The following is a 12,897-nucleotide window of genomic DNA, read 5'->3' as shown; positions in this document are numbered from 1 at the left end:
CCTTTTCCTCCAATGGGGTTTGAGGAAGAGCGGGGGCACGAGGAGTATGCAATTGAGACTCTCCCATAGGCCTTGGTTGTGCTCTGCATTGTAGATTTTCCTCATGAACACTTCCACTACCAATAACTTCAGATGGCGTTAACAAATCATGGCTTTTAAGTGGAGCAAAACTTTTATTAACAATGGAATAATTAAATGTATGTGTTATACACATTATACAGTAAATTACTGCTTTACAAAAAAAGAAATTATACAATATTATCACAAGTATTTACAGTATAGTAAATATACAATTTTCAAATTGTACACAAAATGTGAATATACCACGTAAAGAAAAACATTCGGAACAACACTCCAGTGACAAAATATTTTGCACCTCAAATAAAACATGCCACATTTTATGATATTCAACTTCACAAAACCCTTGCCTGTGAATCAGAATAGTGCATGCCAACCACTCATTTAAGAGTCTATGGTTACTCGCAATATATGTCCTTGTCATCCCAATGGACACCAAAAGGCCATTCTAGATCCTATGGAAAACTGACATGTTCTGACGGTTACTCTGTTGATTAATTCATCCAAGCTATTTGCCCTGACAGTTGTCTAATCTTAGTTCTCACATGGATTCAAAAACAATATTTATTCATTTATTTGGTTTCCTTGTTATCCAATTGTGTAAATTGCATTTGGTACCCTTCTTAAGTTCTGAGATACAGTACCAGTTTGGACACACCTACTCATACAAGGGTTTTTATTTAGTTTTACTATTTTCTATATTGTACAATAATAGTGTAGACATCACAACTATGAAATAACACATATGGAATCATGTAGTAACCAAAAAGAAGTGTTAAACAAATCCAAATCCATTTTATATTTGAGATTCTTCAAAGTAGCCACCCTTTGCCTTGACAGCTTTGCACACTCTCTCTCACTCACACACACACACAAAAGTAATCATTATTCGTTAAGAGCAACATTTCTAAAACATGTTTTGAATCAATGGATATCATCATTATCCTTTCCCATAGTGCAAGCTAGTCTTTGGTGCAGTGTCCCTGGATCTGACGCAAGGGCATCTGGGATTGAGGTCCTGTCCCAATGACTATTCATTAACAGCCGTTCCCAACCCTTCCATGTCTGCAGACACTAAGGGTCAGGAATCTAGATGGGTATACGCGGTGTAATGGTGGAGCTTCCACCATATAGCCTTACTGATATGCATAAATGAAAAAGTTATGATCAAGAGGAAGGGTGTGAATGACTCTGGTACTTTAGAGGACCAATGACTTTCAGACAAAGTAATGGCCGCCCTCATTTCCCCTCACTACTTTTCATTTGGCCATAGGAGATAACTCACAGGTAGAATTCATTCAACCAGAGAGAAGAGACACCTCTGTGTATGTGAGTAGGAAATCAGGAAAACGTATTGGAATTTTATCAAACCAGAACTTCAATGCAATCAACTCTGTATCACACAATCTTAAGACAGGTGGTAGACTTGAACAGTGATCAACAGCAATATTTTGATGTACAGTTGATGTCGGAAGTTTACATACACTTAAGTTGGAGTCATTAAAACTCCTTTTTCAACCACTCCACAAATTTCTTGTTAACAAACTATAGTTTTGGCAAGTCGGTTAGGACATCTACTTTCTGCATGACAAGTCATTTTTCCATCAATTGTTTACAGACAGATTATTTCACTGTATCACAATTCCAGTGGGTCAGAAGTTTACAAACACTAAGTTGACTGTGCTTTTAAAAAGCTTGGAAAATTCCAGAAAATTATGTCATGACTTTACAAGCTTCTGATAGGCTAATTGACCTAATTGGAGTCAATTGGAGGTGTACCTGTGGATGTATTTCAAGGCCTACCTTCAAACTCAGTGCCTCTTTGCTTGACATCATGGGGAAATCAGCCAAGACCTCAGAAAAAACATTGTAGACCTCCACAAGTCTGGTTCATCCTTGGGAGCAATTTCCAAATGCCTAAAGGTACCACGTTCATCTGTACAAACAATAGTACGCAAGTATAAACACCATGGGACCACACAGCCGTCATACCGCTCAGGAAGGAAACACGTTCTGTCTCCTAGAGACGAACGTACTTTGGTGAGAAAAGTGCAAATCAATCCCAGAAAAACAGCAAAGGACCTTGGGAAGATGCTGGAGGAAACACTTACAAAAGTATCTATATCCACAGTAAAACGAGTCCTATATCGACATAACCTGAAATGCCGCTCAGCAAAAAGAAGCCAATGCTCCAAAACCGCCATAAAAAAGGCAGACTACGGTTTGCAACTGTACATGGGGACAAAGATTTTACTTTTTGGAGAAATGTCCTCTGGTCTGATGAAACAAAAGTAGAACTGTTTGGCCATAATGACCATCGTTATGTTTGGAGGAAAAAGGGGGATGCTTGCAAGCTGAAGAACACCATCCCAACCGTGAAGCACAGGGGTGGCAGCATCATGTTGTGAGGGTGCTTTGCTGCAGGAGGGACTGGTGCACTTCACAAAATAGATGGCATCATGAGGTAGGAAAATTATGTGGATATATTGAAGCAACATCTCAAGACATCAGTCAGGAAGTTAAAGCTTGGTTGCAAATTGGTCCTCCAAATGGACAATGACTCCAAGCATACTTCCAAAGTTGTGGCAAAATGGCTTAAGGACAACAAAGTCAAGGTATTGGAGTGGCCATCACAAAGCCCTGACCTCAATCCTGTAGAAAATAAGTAGGCAGAACTGAAAAAACGTGTGCGAGCAAAGAGGCTTACAAACCTGACTCAGTTACACCAGCTCTGTCAGGAGGAATGGGCCAAAATTCACCCAACTTATTGTGGGAAGCTTGTGGAAGGCTACCCGAAACGTTTGACCCAAGTTAAACAATTTAAAGGCAATGCTACCAAATACTAATTGAGTGTATATAAACTTCTGACCCACTGGGAATGCGATGAAAGAAATAAAAGCTGAAATAAGTCACTCTATACTATTATTCTGACATTTCACATTCTTAAAATAAAGTGTTGATCCTAACTGACTTAAGACAGGGAATTTTTACTAGGACAATTTAAGTATTCAAGTAGTTGCTAATACTGATGGGGTTTGGCATATTACTTAATTTTCCTAGTCACGGTCAGAACTGTAAACCAATCCAAATGAAATATAGTGAAAAAATGATACAAATCAATAAAATAAAGGCCTTTAAATATTTACAAGTTTATACAGTATCTTGAAATTCATAATCTTGCATGGCAAATGTTTAAAAAAGAATAGCTTCAATATTTAGTGAGGACTATCTGTACAGGTTAAATACTTTCAGGCAGCAGGGTATTATTGGAGATAGTATACTTGATGATCATGACATAGTTAACGCACCTCTACATTCACCTAGAGTCAACATAATAGTCTCTATAATTAGTACCTGTTCTTTTCCAGACCAAGGCTTCACTTTATTTGAAACATAATTATACACATCGGAAAACCCTGACAAAGGCACACCATGGATAAAACAACCCAATTATTATTATTGAGTATATCCTTTCTGTACATCTATATACATAAATATGTACACAACTGGGAAGAATCAAAATGACAATGTGCATCCAAATCCAGGTTTTAAGACTGTGATTTGAAGGTTTTGCTTACGACATTTGGTCAACCCAGCATAGATGGAGGTGGCGACTGGCTGCTGTAGCCTTGCTGTGAGGTGGTGGTGTGAGGCAGTAGTGGGGTTGGTTTGGAGTAGACTGTGGGGTTGGAGCTGAGGCAAGAGCCTGTCCTTCAGTTTCAGTATACAGGTTCAAAATCCCTCTATTTTTTTCAATGTCATAATGGTCCAACACGGACGCCTACATTGATTCGCCCAGTCATCTTCCTATGTCACATAATGCAGCAGTCACCAAACATCATGTTGTCCAGTTCTTACACTGAATAAGTTATGTATGTATGTGTATATATATGTGTATATATATATAAATAACCGATATCTGGATTCTTTGAGAATTCAACAGAAAGAGCAAAAAATCAAGATGACTACTGAATGAATGGATTATTTCAGTCACCTTGACAGTTTCAGTCCTTTTAATGAACAAAAAATAAATTAAAAAAATCTTGGCCCAACTTTCTGTACGCAAATAACTTCACCCATCCAAATCTCTCATGTTGCAATGCTCCAGATGCCTGACAACCAAAGGAACACAAGAGACAAACGCAGCTACTTCCCCAAAACAACACTGATCCTCAGGTTGATCCATCATGAAAACAACGAAACAAAAAGGGTAAAAAGAGGAGTGCAGGAAGATGTGTGGCATGGTGGGCAAAGAGAGGCCTTCGAATGGCTTTTGCTCTCTCCATCGCTCTTTGTCTCATACTATCTTCTTAATGCTAGGCCTTTTGAAGCTGCCTGAGCTGCGCTGTTTCTGCACCTGACTGGCAGAGCCATGGCGGATCCTTCCACTGGTGGAGAGAGCCGCGCTGGGGGAGAGCTTCACATTCTCCTTATCCACGCCTGGACAGAGGGAAGAAGAGAATAGAGAGGGAAAACGAGAAGAGAAGGGAGAGTCATTCTCAGTCACTCAGATTCAATACCACTGTTAAAGAGCAGATGGCGCCGTGTCATAGCTTTGGTATAAAACTAAAGACATATTCTCACCCTGAATGAATTCAACATCTCCATCTTCCTCTACATTGTCAGACAGAGAACACAAGTTACCCTCTAATAAAGTATTTTATTGTTGAATGGTAATTCTGCCCCCAGACCCTTATTCCTTTCTTACAACCACACCAGCACAAACAACAAGATCACCCTTTCCTTGGCAGTGGGTGGCAGATTTTAAGATGCTATTCTGGCATTGGGTACAGTTAGTGGATTTCTCACACTCACTTTTCACATTAGATTAGTCATTTTGGTGTTTTTTACTAAGGGGGATGAGGTTACTTGAACTTGTTTGACTTCTGAGGTCACAAGGTCAAAGAGGAAGAGTACCTGGGAGGAGGTGTGGCGCAAAAACGGCTGACTTAGAGCAAGGCAGAGAGGCTTCACAGAGAGAGAAAGAGACAGAGAAACAAGAAAGAATGACCACAGCAACTGAGGAGATGAAAAACACATTAAAACAAGGGTAACAGAACAAAAACAGGGAGAGAATGAGAGTCAAATAACACTAAATGAAAAAATAAACAGACAGCAAGATGGATCTTTAGCATTGACGTGAAGAAATTAAGAGATTTCAATGAGGTGGTTTTCAGATACAGACCGTTGAAAAGTAACCAGAAACAGAGTGTAACGCAAAGACAATACCTGGTGGTGTTTTAAATGGCATGAATAACTGTATGAAAGTCTACTAAGAATGAAATGTATATTTTTCTGTGGAAAGGCTAACAATATATTACAACTACTTCAGCCATATAGCACTGATACATAGCAATAATACAAACCATTAATTCTACAAGTAATAACAAAAACACTGGTATTAGCTAGGTGATTCTAAAAGCTAGCAGCTAGCATAGTGAGAACAACAGACAGAAATGGACACGTGATGCGAGTTACCACAATTTGCAAACTGGGGCTAGCGTTAGCGGCCCCAGAGAGGCTCCATGGTTGTAATTTGTACCAGATGTTTTTGTTGGGATGGAGAGTTGGGGACCGTCTATAGACTACACCACAGCGAGTAGAGCATGATGGGGAGGTTACAAACAGACCAGACCCAGAGAGAGAGGGAGGGGATTAGCACGACAGACAGTCGACACACGCAACATAAAAAATGAAATATCTGAAATGTTTGATGGTGCTAACTAAGTACCCCTGCATATTTCAAACACACTACATTTCAGCATTTGTCCAAGTAATTATGTTGTTTTTGGCAATAGTTAAAATCTTGCAGTGCTTTTCTGACATCTTGCAACATTTGATATCTTTAGTGCACAGCAGTAGCAGCATCATCATCATATTGTCATAAGAGATATCAGCATGTTTCAGATGTAGAGAAAACTAGCGGGAGACCTAGAAATAACCCACAGCAACAGCTTGCCTCGAGATACTCTACAGAACACCTTACATTGGTAGGACTCAGCCAGCATCATAAGTAGGATGTTAGTGGTGTATTTGTGTGTCGGCCTCTATGTATAAATGATGTTTGTGTGTGCTCTAGGGGCACTGGTCTGCTGTTGAGCCTGTGTTACTCCCAGGGTGGATCAGTAAATATTGTGTTCACGCATGTATACTATGCTAACCTGGAGAGTGCTGCGAGGTGGCCAGGGAGGTCATGGAGTTGGAGAGGTTGAGGTTAGCGGTGATGCTGAGCTGGCTCTGGGTGACGGGGGGGTAGGGGGAGGTGGGGGTACGGAGCTGCTCCTCGCTCCTCTCCTCTTCTGTACCAGGCAGGTAGCGGTCAATCAAGGCCTCCAGGAACTTCACAATCAGCTCAGCGTAGTCTGGGATCTGAGTTTGCTGATTGTTTGACATGGGATGGAGGAGGAGGGGGGGGGGGGGGGGGTAGAGGAAGAGGTGGAAAGGGATCAAGGCAGAAAAGGAGAGAGAAAGTCAGTTAGGGGGTGGGAATGGGGGGGTGGAAGAGAGAAAAAAGGAAAATCAAGAAAGAGTGAGTGTGAGGGGAACACGGGCCAACAAATCACAGTCTAACAGTCCAATGTCTCCCTGAGCTAAATCAGGAGAAATTGATCCTCAGCCTTTGACCAGGCTTGACTTTCCCCCAAACAAGCAGATGGCAAATGGCACCCTTAATTGGAAGAAAGTGGAGCGAGGGATAATGGGTGCACAGTGAAAACAGAGAGTTTAGGAACACCTACAAGTGTCAAAGGGCCACGTATTCTGTAGTGATGGGGAAGGGGGGATCGATACAGTTGCATATTCTGCAGCAGACACATGGTGAGCAATACTGTATGTTAGGAACATCGAATCGCAATAAAGATCACAGTATCAAATCCCAACACGTATAGAACAGTATCAAATCCCAATACGTACAGAACAGTGAGAATCCCAATACATATAGAACAGTGAGAATCCCAATACGTACAGAACAGTGAGAATCCCAATACATATAGAACAGTGAGAATCCCAACACGTATAGAACAGTGAGAATCCCAATACGTATAGAACAGTGAGAATCCCAACACGTATAGAACAGTGAGAATCCCAATACGTATAGAACAGTGAGAATCCCAATACGTATAGAACAGTGAGAATCCCAATACATATAGAACAGTGAGAATCCCAATACATATAGAACAGTGAGAATCCCAATACATATAGAACAGTGAGAATCCCAATACATATAGAACAGTGAGAATCCCAATACATATAGAACAGTGAGAATCCCAATACATATAGAACAGTGAGAATCCCAATACATATAGAACAGTGAGAATCCCAATACATATAGAACAGTGAGAATCCCAATACATATAGAACAGTGAGAATCCCAATACATATAGAACAGTGAGAATCCCAATACATATAGAACAGTGAGAATCCCAATACATATAGAACAGTGAGAATCCCAATACATATAGAACAGTGAGAATCCCAATACATATAGAACAGTGAGAATCCCAATACATATAGAACAGTGAGAATCCCAATACATATAGAACAGTGAGAACCACAATACATATAGAACAGTGAGAATCCCAATACATATAGAACAGTGAGAATCCCAATACATATAGAACAGTGAGAATCCCAATACATATAGAACAGTGAGAATCCCAATACATATAGAACAGTGAGAATCCCAATACATATAGAACAGTGAGAACCACAATACATATAGAACAGTGAGAATCCCAATACATATAGAACAGTGAGAATCCCAATACATATAGAACAGTGAGAATCCCAATACATATAGAACAGTGAGAATCCCAATACATATAGAACAGTGAGAATCCCAATACGTATAGAACAGTGAGAACCAGTGAGAATCCCAATACATATAGAACAGTGAGAATCCCAATACATATAGAACAGTGAGAATCCCAATACATATAGAACAGTGAGAATCCCAATACATATAGAACAGTGAGAATCCCAATACATATAGAACAGTGAGAATCCCAATACATATAGAACAGTGAGAATCCCAATACATATAGAACAGTGAGAATCCCAATACATATAGAACAGTGAGAACCACAATACATATAGAACAGTGAGAATCCCAATACATATAGAACAGTGAGAATCCCAATACATATAGAACAGTGAGAATCCCAATACATATAGAACAGTGAGAATCTCAATACATATAGAACAGTGAGAATCCCAATACATATAGAACAGTGAGAATCCCAATACATATAGAACAGTGAGAATCCCAATACATATAGAACAGTGAGAATCCCAATACATATAGAACAGTGAGAATCCCAATACATATAGAACAGTGAGAATCCCAATACATATAGAACAGTGAGAATCCCAACACGTATAGAACAGTATCAAATCCCAATACATATAGAACAGTGAGAATCCCAATACATATAGAACAGTGAGAATCCCAATACATATAGAACAGTGAGAATCCCAATACATATAGAACAGTGAGAATCCCAATACATATAGAACAGTGAGAATCACAATACATATAGAACAGTGAGAATCACAATACATATAGAACAGTAAGAATCCCAACACATATAGAACAGTGAGAATCCCAATACATATAGAACAGTGAGAATCACAATACATATAGAATCCTGAGAACCACAATACATATAGAACAGTGAGAATCCCAATACATATAGAACAGTGAGAACCACAATACATATAGAACAGTAAGAATCCCAACACATATAGAACAGTGAGAATCACAATACATATAGAACAGTGAGAACCACAATACATATTGTATCGGCACCTTAGTATTGTGATCATATCGTGAAGTCCCTGGCAATTCCCAGCTCTAATATTCTGCCCTCTGAGTAAAAATAGGCATGCTGGCCATAGAACAGTGACGGAACGGTTCTGCATTATATATAATACACGTTAGATATAATACACAGTCATTTAGCAGATGTTTTGATCCAAACTGATTTACAAATCGACATGTATTCATAAACAGTACCATTCAAAAGTTTGGACACACCTACTCATTCAAGGGTTTTTCTTTATTTTTACTATTTTCTACATTGTAGAATAATAGTAAAGACTTCCAAACTATGAAATAACACATATGGAATCATGTAGTAACCAAAAAAAGTGTTAAACAAATCAAAATATATTTTAGATTCTTCAAAGTTGCCACCCTTTGCCTTGATGACAGCTTTGCACACTCTTGGCATTCTCTCAACCAGCTTCATGAGGTAGTCACCAGGAATGCATTTCAATTAACAGGTGTGCCTTGTTAAAAGTTGTGGAATTTATTTCCTTTTTAATGCATTTGAGCCAATCAGTTGTGTTGTGATAAGGTAGGGGTGGTATAAATAAATAAAAACCCTGGAATGAGTAGGTGTGTCTAAACTTTTGACTGGTACTGTATATGTGGCCCCATGCTGAAACCAGACCTTCAATTTAGAGTTAGAAGCATCTGCTTGTCCTATTTACTCAAAACCATCATAAAGGGAAACTGAGGTTGCCAGAAAGCGAGAGAGTGAAAGAGCGAGAGAGAGAGGAGGATGTCCAATAAATCTTGGGGCAATCGGCAGGCTCCCATGGCAAGGCTGTAATTGCTTACCGGGGCTAAATTCTTCCAGCACGGCCGCACTGCCTTGGGGAGAATGAAAGGGAAATATGAGGGCAATGAATCATACCTTTGAGAAGGGTCCGGCAAACCTCCAAAGTCCATTAAATCCGAAGCCTGTGTGAGAGAGAAAGAGAGAGAGAGAGAGAGCGAGAGAGAGGGGGGGAAAAGTAATGGAGGAAGAAAGGCATTATTGGCAAAGTTAAACTGCTAAAGAAGAAAACACAACATAACAGTCAGGGGAGAGGGCAAGAGAGAAAGAGAGGGGGCAGAGAAAGATGGGGGCAGAGAGAGATGGGGGCAGAGAAAGATGAGATGTAGAGGAGGAGATAGGGACTGAGACAGACAGAGAGAGAGATGACGGATGAGAAAAGTAGAGGAGGAGATAGGGGCAGAGAGACAGACAGCGATAGACAGGAGAGCGAGACAAAGGGAGGGGGCAGAGAGAGATGAATGATGCGAGATGAGGTAGATGAGGACACCGAGGAGAGAGATGGGTAGAGCAGGTCTGTAGATGAATGTACATACTCTGTAGATAGGAGGGTTGGTATTGTGGAGGAGACTCTTCATGGTAGACCACACTCTGAACGATGCCATGCACTGGGTTCAGCAGGTTGGTATCCTGGCACATAGACAGCAGCGTGCTGATCTTGGAGTCCAGCAGGTTGTGGCTGGGAAGAGGAGGAAACACAAAGATAAACATCAGCTAGGTAGGCACCATAATCATTACAGACACACCTCACTCTGCATGGCAACACCCTTTCCCAGTGACCCTGTCAACACATATCATGACAGGACTCAAACACACTGGTGAATAACTAGGCCAATAACATACGAGACAGTTCTCAAGTTAACCTGTACATAGCTCATCTGTAAATAGCCCATCCAATCTACCTCATCCCAATACTGTATTTTTTTATTTATCTTGATCCTTTGCACCCCAGTATCTCAACTTCCACATTCATCCTCTGCACATCCTACCATTCCAGTGTTTAATTGCTATATTGTATTTACTTTGCCACCATGGCCTATTTATTGCTTTACCTCTTATCCTACCTCATTTGCACATGCTGTATATAGATTTTCCTACTGTATTATTGATTGTATATGTTTGTTAATTCCATGTGTAACTGTGTTGTTGAATGTGTCGAACTGGTTTGCTTTATCTTGGCCAGGTCGCAGTTGCAAATTAGAAATGGTTGTCAATCTAGCCTCCCTGGTTAAATAAAGGTGAAAAAAAAAAAAAAAAACTCGTGACATTTTTACTTGTATACAGCCGCCCACATATAATCTCTGTAGATAGGTAAACCACACTACAACTCCCATGATGCATTTGGAGCAGGACAAGCCTCTTCTCCTCAGAAGACCATTGGGACTTTCCTCCCCCCAAAAACAACCATCTTGGGCCAAAACAGCTTTCAAGCTCTCAAATAATTTCCCCGGGTTTTCTCCAGTCTCTAGATTTGCTTATGGAAAAGTAGGCCCTTAGGCTATGTATTTGGTTTTGCCTGGGGGATTTTCGTGCATGTTTACTTACACGACGGGAAAGACTTTTGGGAAGACGACGCTAGCTTCAGCTAGATACTCGTACAGGATCCTCTGGTCAAAATCATCTGTGGTGTACTTGACCTGGGTGGCCTTGGACAGAGAAACAGACAGCATAGCTTTGCAGACTGAACCAGTTATATACAGTAGAAAGCTGTACGCTACAGTGCATTCGGAAAGTATTGACTTTTTCCACATTTTGTTGATTGATGAGGGGGAAAAACAATGTAATCCAGTTTAGAATAAGGCTGTAATGTAACAAAATGTGGAAAACGTTAAGGGGTCTGAAAACTTCCCGAATGCACTGCATGTTGCTGCCTCCCGACGTGCAATCCATTCATGATAACTACTTGGACCCGAGCAGTAACTAGTGGTGCACTGAGTATGTGCAACATGTACTGTATGTCCAGTGAGTGTGTTACATATGTTTTTATTATTTTATTACCCGCTTTATAAGTATTTCTTATTTTGCCAGGTGTGAGTTTGTGTGATAATCCTCTCACCAGCACAGTGAGCAGCAGGGCCTGGACTTTGGGGTCGGTCAGCACCTCCTCGTCCAATAGGACGTTGGACTCGGTCACAGACATCTTGCGGAGGTGGGAGTGGCCCATTCTTTGGTTGTCTATCTCGTAGTCGTTCTCGGCCACGCACCTAACCTTAGGCGGGGTGGTGACGCCAGACTCGGTCTCTGGTCTCTTTGGTGCTTTGGAGTCGGATATCAGGTGATCAAAACTCTTCCTGGTTCCTGGAGAAATACACCACAGAGAGTGTAGAGCTAATGATTGAAGAGGGTGAGGAGAGGGTCTAGGCAGATAAGGTGGTGAGTGGTGACATGGGATGTCCATCTTACAGCACTCTTACATCAGCGGTGTATTTCTTGCCGGAAATGAGACGCAACTAACGCTGTAGTCAATACTGCCTGGTCATAGTCAGCATTAGCATGGCTTCAAAGCATAGACAGAGTATACACCCAATAAAACAGCTTGCATGATACACTTCTGGCGCAGCAGTATAAAATGCTACTCCAATGCTATGGGGAACACCTAGACAACATTACCAGTGTAGTTTAGCAGCAATGTTATAGTTACCCAGCAGTTTCTTGGTGTTGGCATGGGAGGCCTGGCCCATGTCCAGGCTCATGGACTTGCGTGTACGGGGGCTGATCTGCCCCACCGTAGGGTAGTAGGCATTCAGATAGCGCTCTGACACCTTGGGAGATGCCCACAGCTGGCACTCTCTCAGTGTCCTGAGGGGAGGAGATGGGGGCCACAAGTACGGAAATAACACTTCAAGCTTGATGGTAAAGATATTTACCAAGAACATAAGTTGCATCTTGGTAAAGATACTTACCAAGATGAAACTTTGGATAAAGGAAAATGGGCTTTGTCTTCAGCTGAAGTTAAAACCTATTCAGGATCAAAGTGTCTGATGTAGAGAGCGCCTCACCTGCAGTTGGGGTCAGTGTGGTGCAGAGAGTAGGTATCCATGGGAATGTTCTCCATGGCCATCTCAGACAGCAGCAGAGACTTCCTGTGTTTTAGACTGCAGCGACTACGCACCTCCTCTGACACGGTGAGCAGGGCTGCAAACAGTCACACACACACACACACAGACGTACACAGACGCACGCACACACACACCAGATC

General features: G+C 41.1%; 1 protein-coding gene across 2 annotated transcripts in view; it reads right to left on the bottom strand.

The window, feature by feature from the left end:
• Positions 1–149: 149 nt before the first annotated feature.
• LOC139549363 (neurofibromin-like) overlaps positions 150–12,897 on the bottom strand; it is a 106,291-nt gene continuing 93,543 nt past the window's right edge. For both annotated transcript variants that reach the window (XM_071359800.1, XM_071359801.1), the window contains 8 exons: positions 12,698–12,833; positions 12,340–12,497; positions 11,755–11,996; positions 11,244–11,344; positions 10,235–10,377; positions 9,777–9,823; positions 6,240–6,456; positions 150–4,518 (listed from right to left, as the gene is read on the bottom strand). In XM_071359800.1, the coding sequence (XP_071215901.1) occupies positions 4,376–4,518; positions 6,240–6,456; positions 9,777–9,823; positions 10,235–10,377; positions 11,244–11,344; positions 11,755–11,996; positions 12,340–12,497; positions 12,698–12,833 (1,187 nt within the window). In that variant the 3' untranslated portion in view covers positions 150–4,375. The remainder of the gene's footprint in view (positions 4,519–6,239; positions 6,457–9,776; positions 9,824–10,234; positions 10,378–11,243; positions 11,345–11,754; positions 11,997–12,339; positions 12,498–12,697; positions 12,834–12,897) is intronic.

The sequence above is a fragment of the Salvelinus alpinus genome, chromosome 22 (assembly GCF_045679555.1).
Source record: "Salvelinus alpinus chromosome 22, SLU_Salpinus.1, whole genome shotgun sequence".
Taxonomy (NCBI): domain Eukaryota; kingdom Metazoa; phylum Chordata; class Actinopteri; order Salmoniformes; family Salmonidae; genus Salvelinus; species Salvelinus alpinus.
This window is presented reverse-complemented; position numbering and strand designations above follow the sequence as displayed.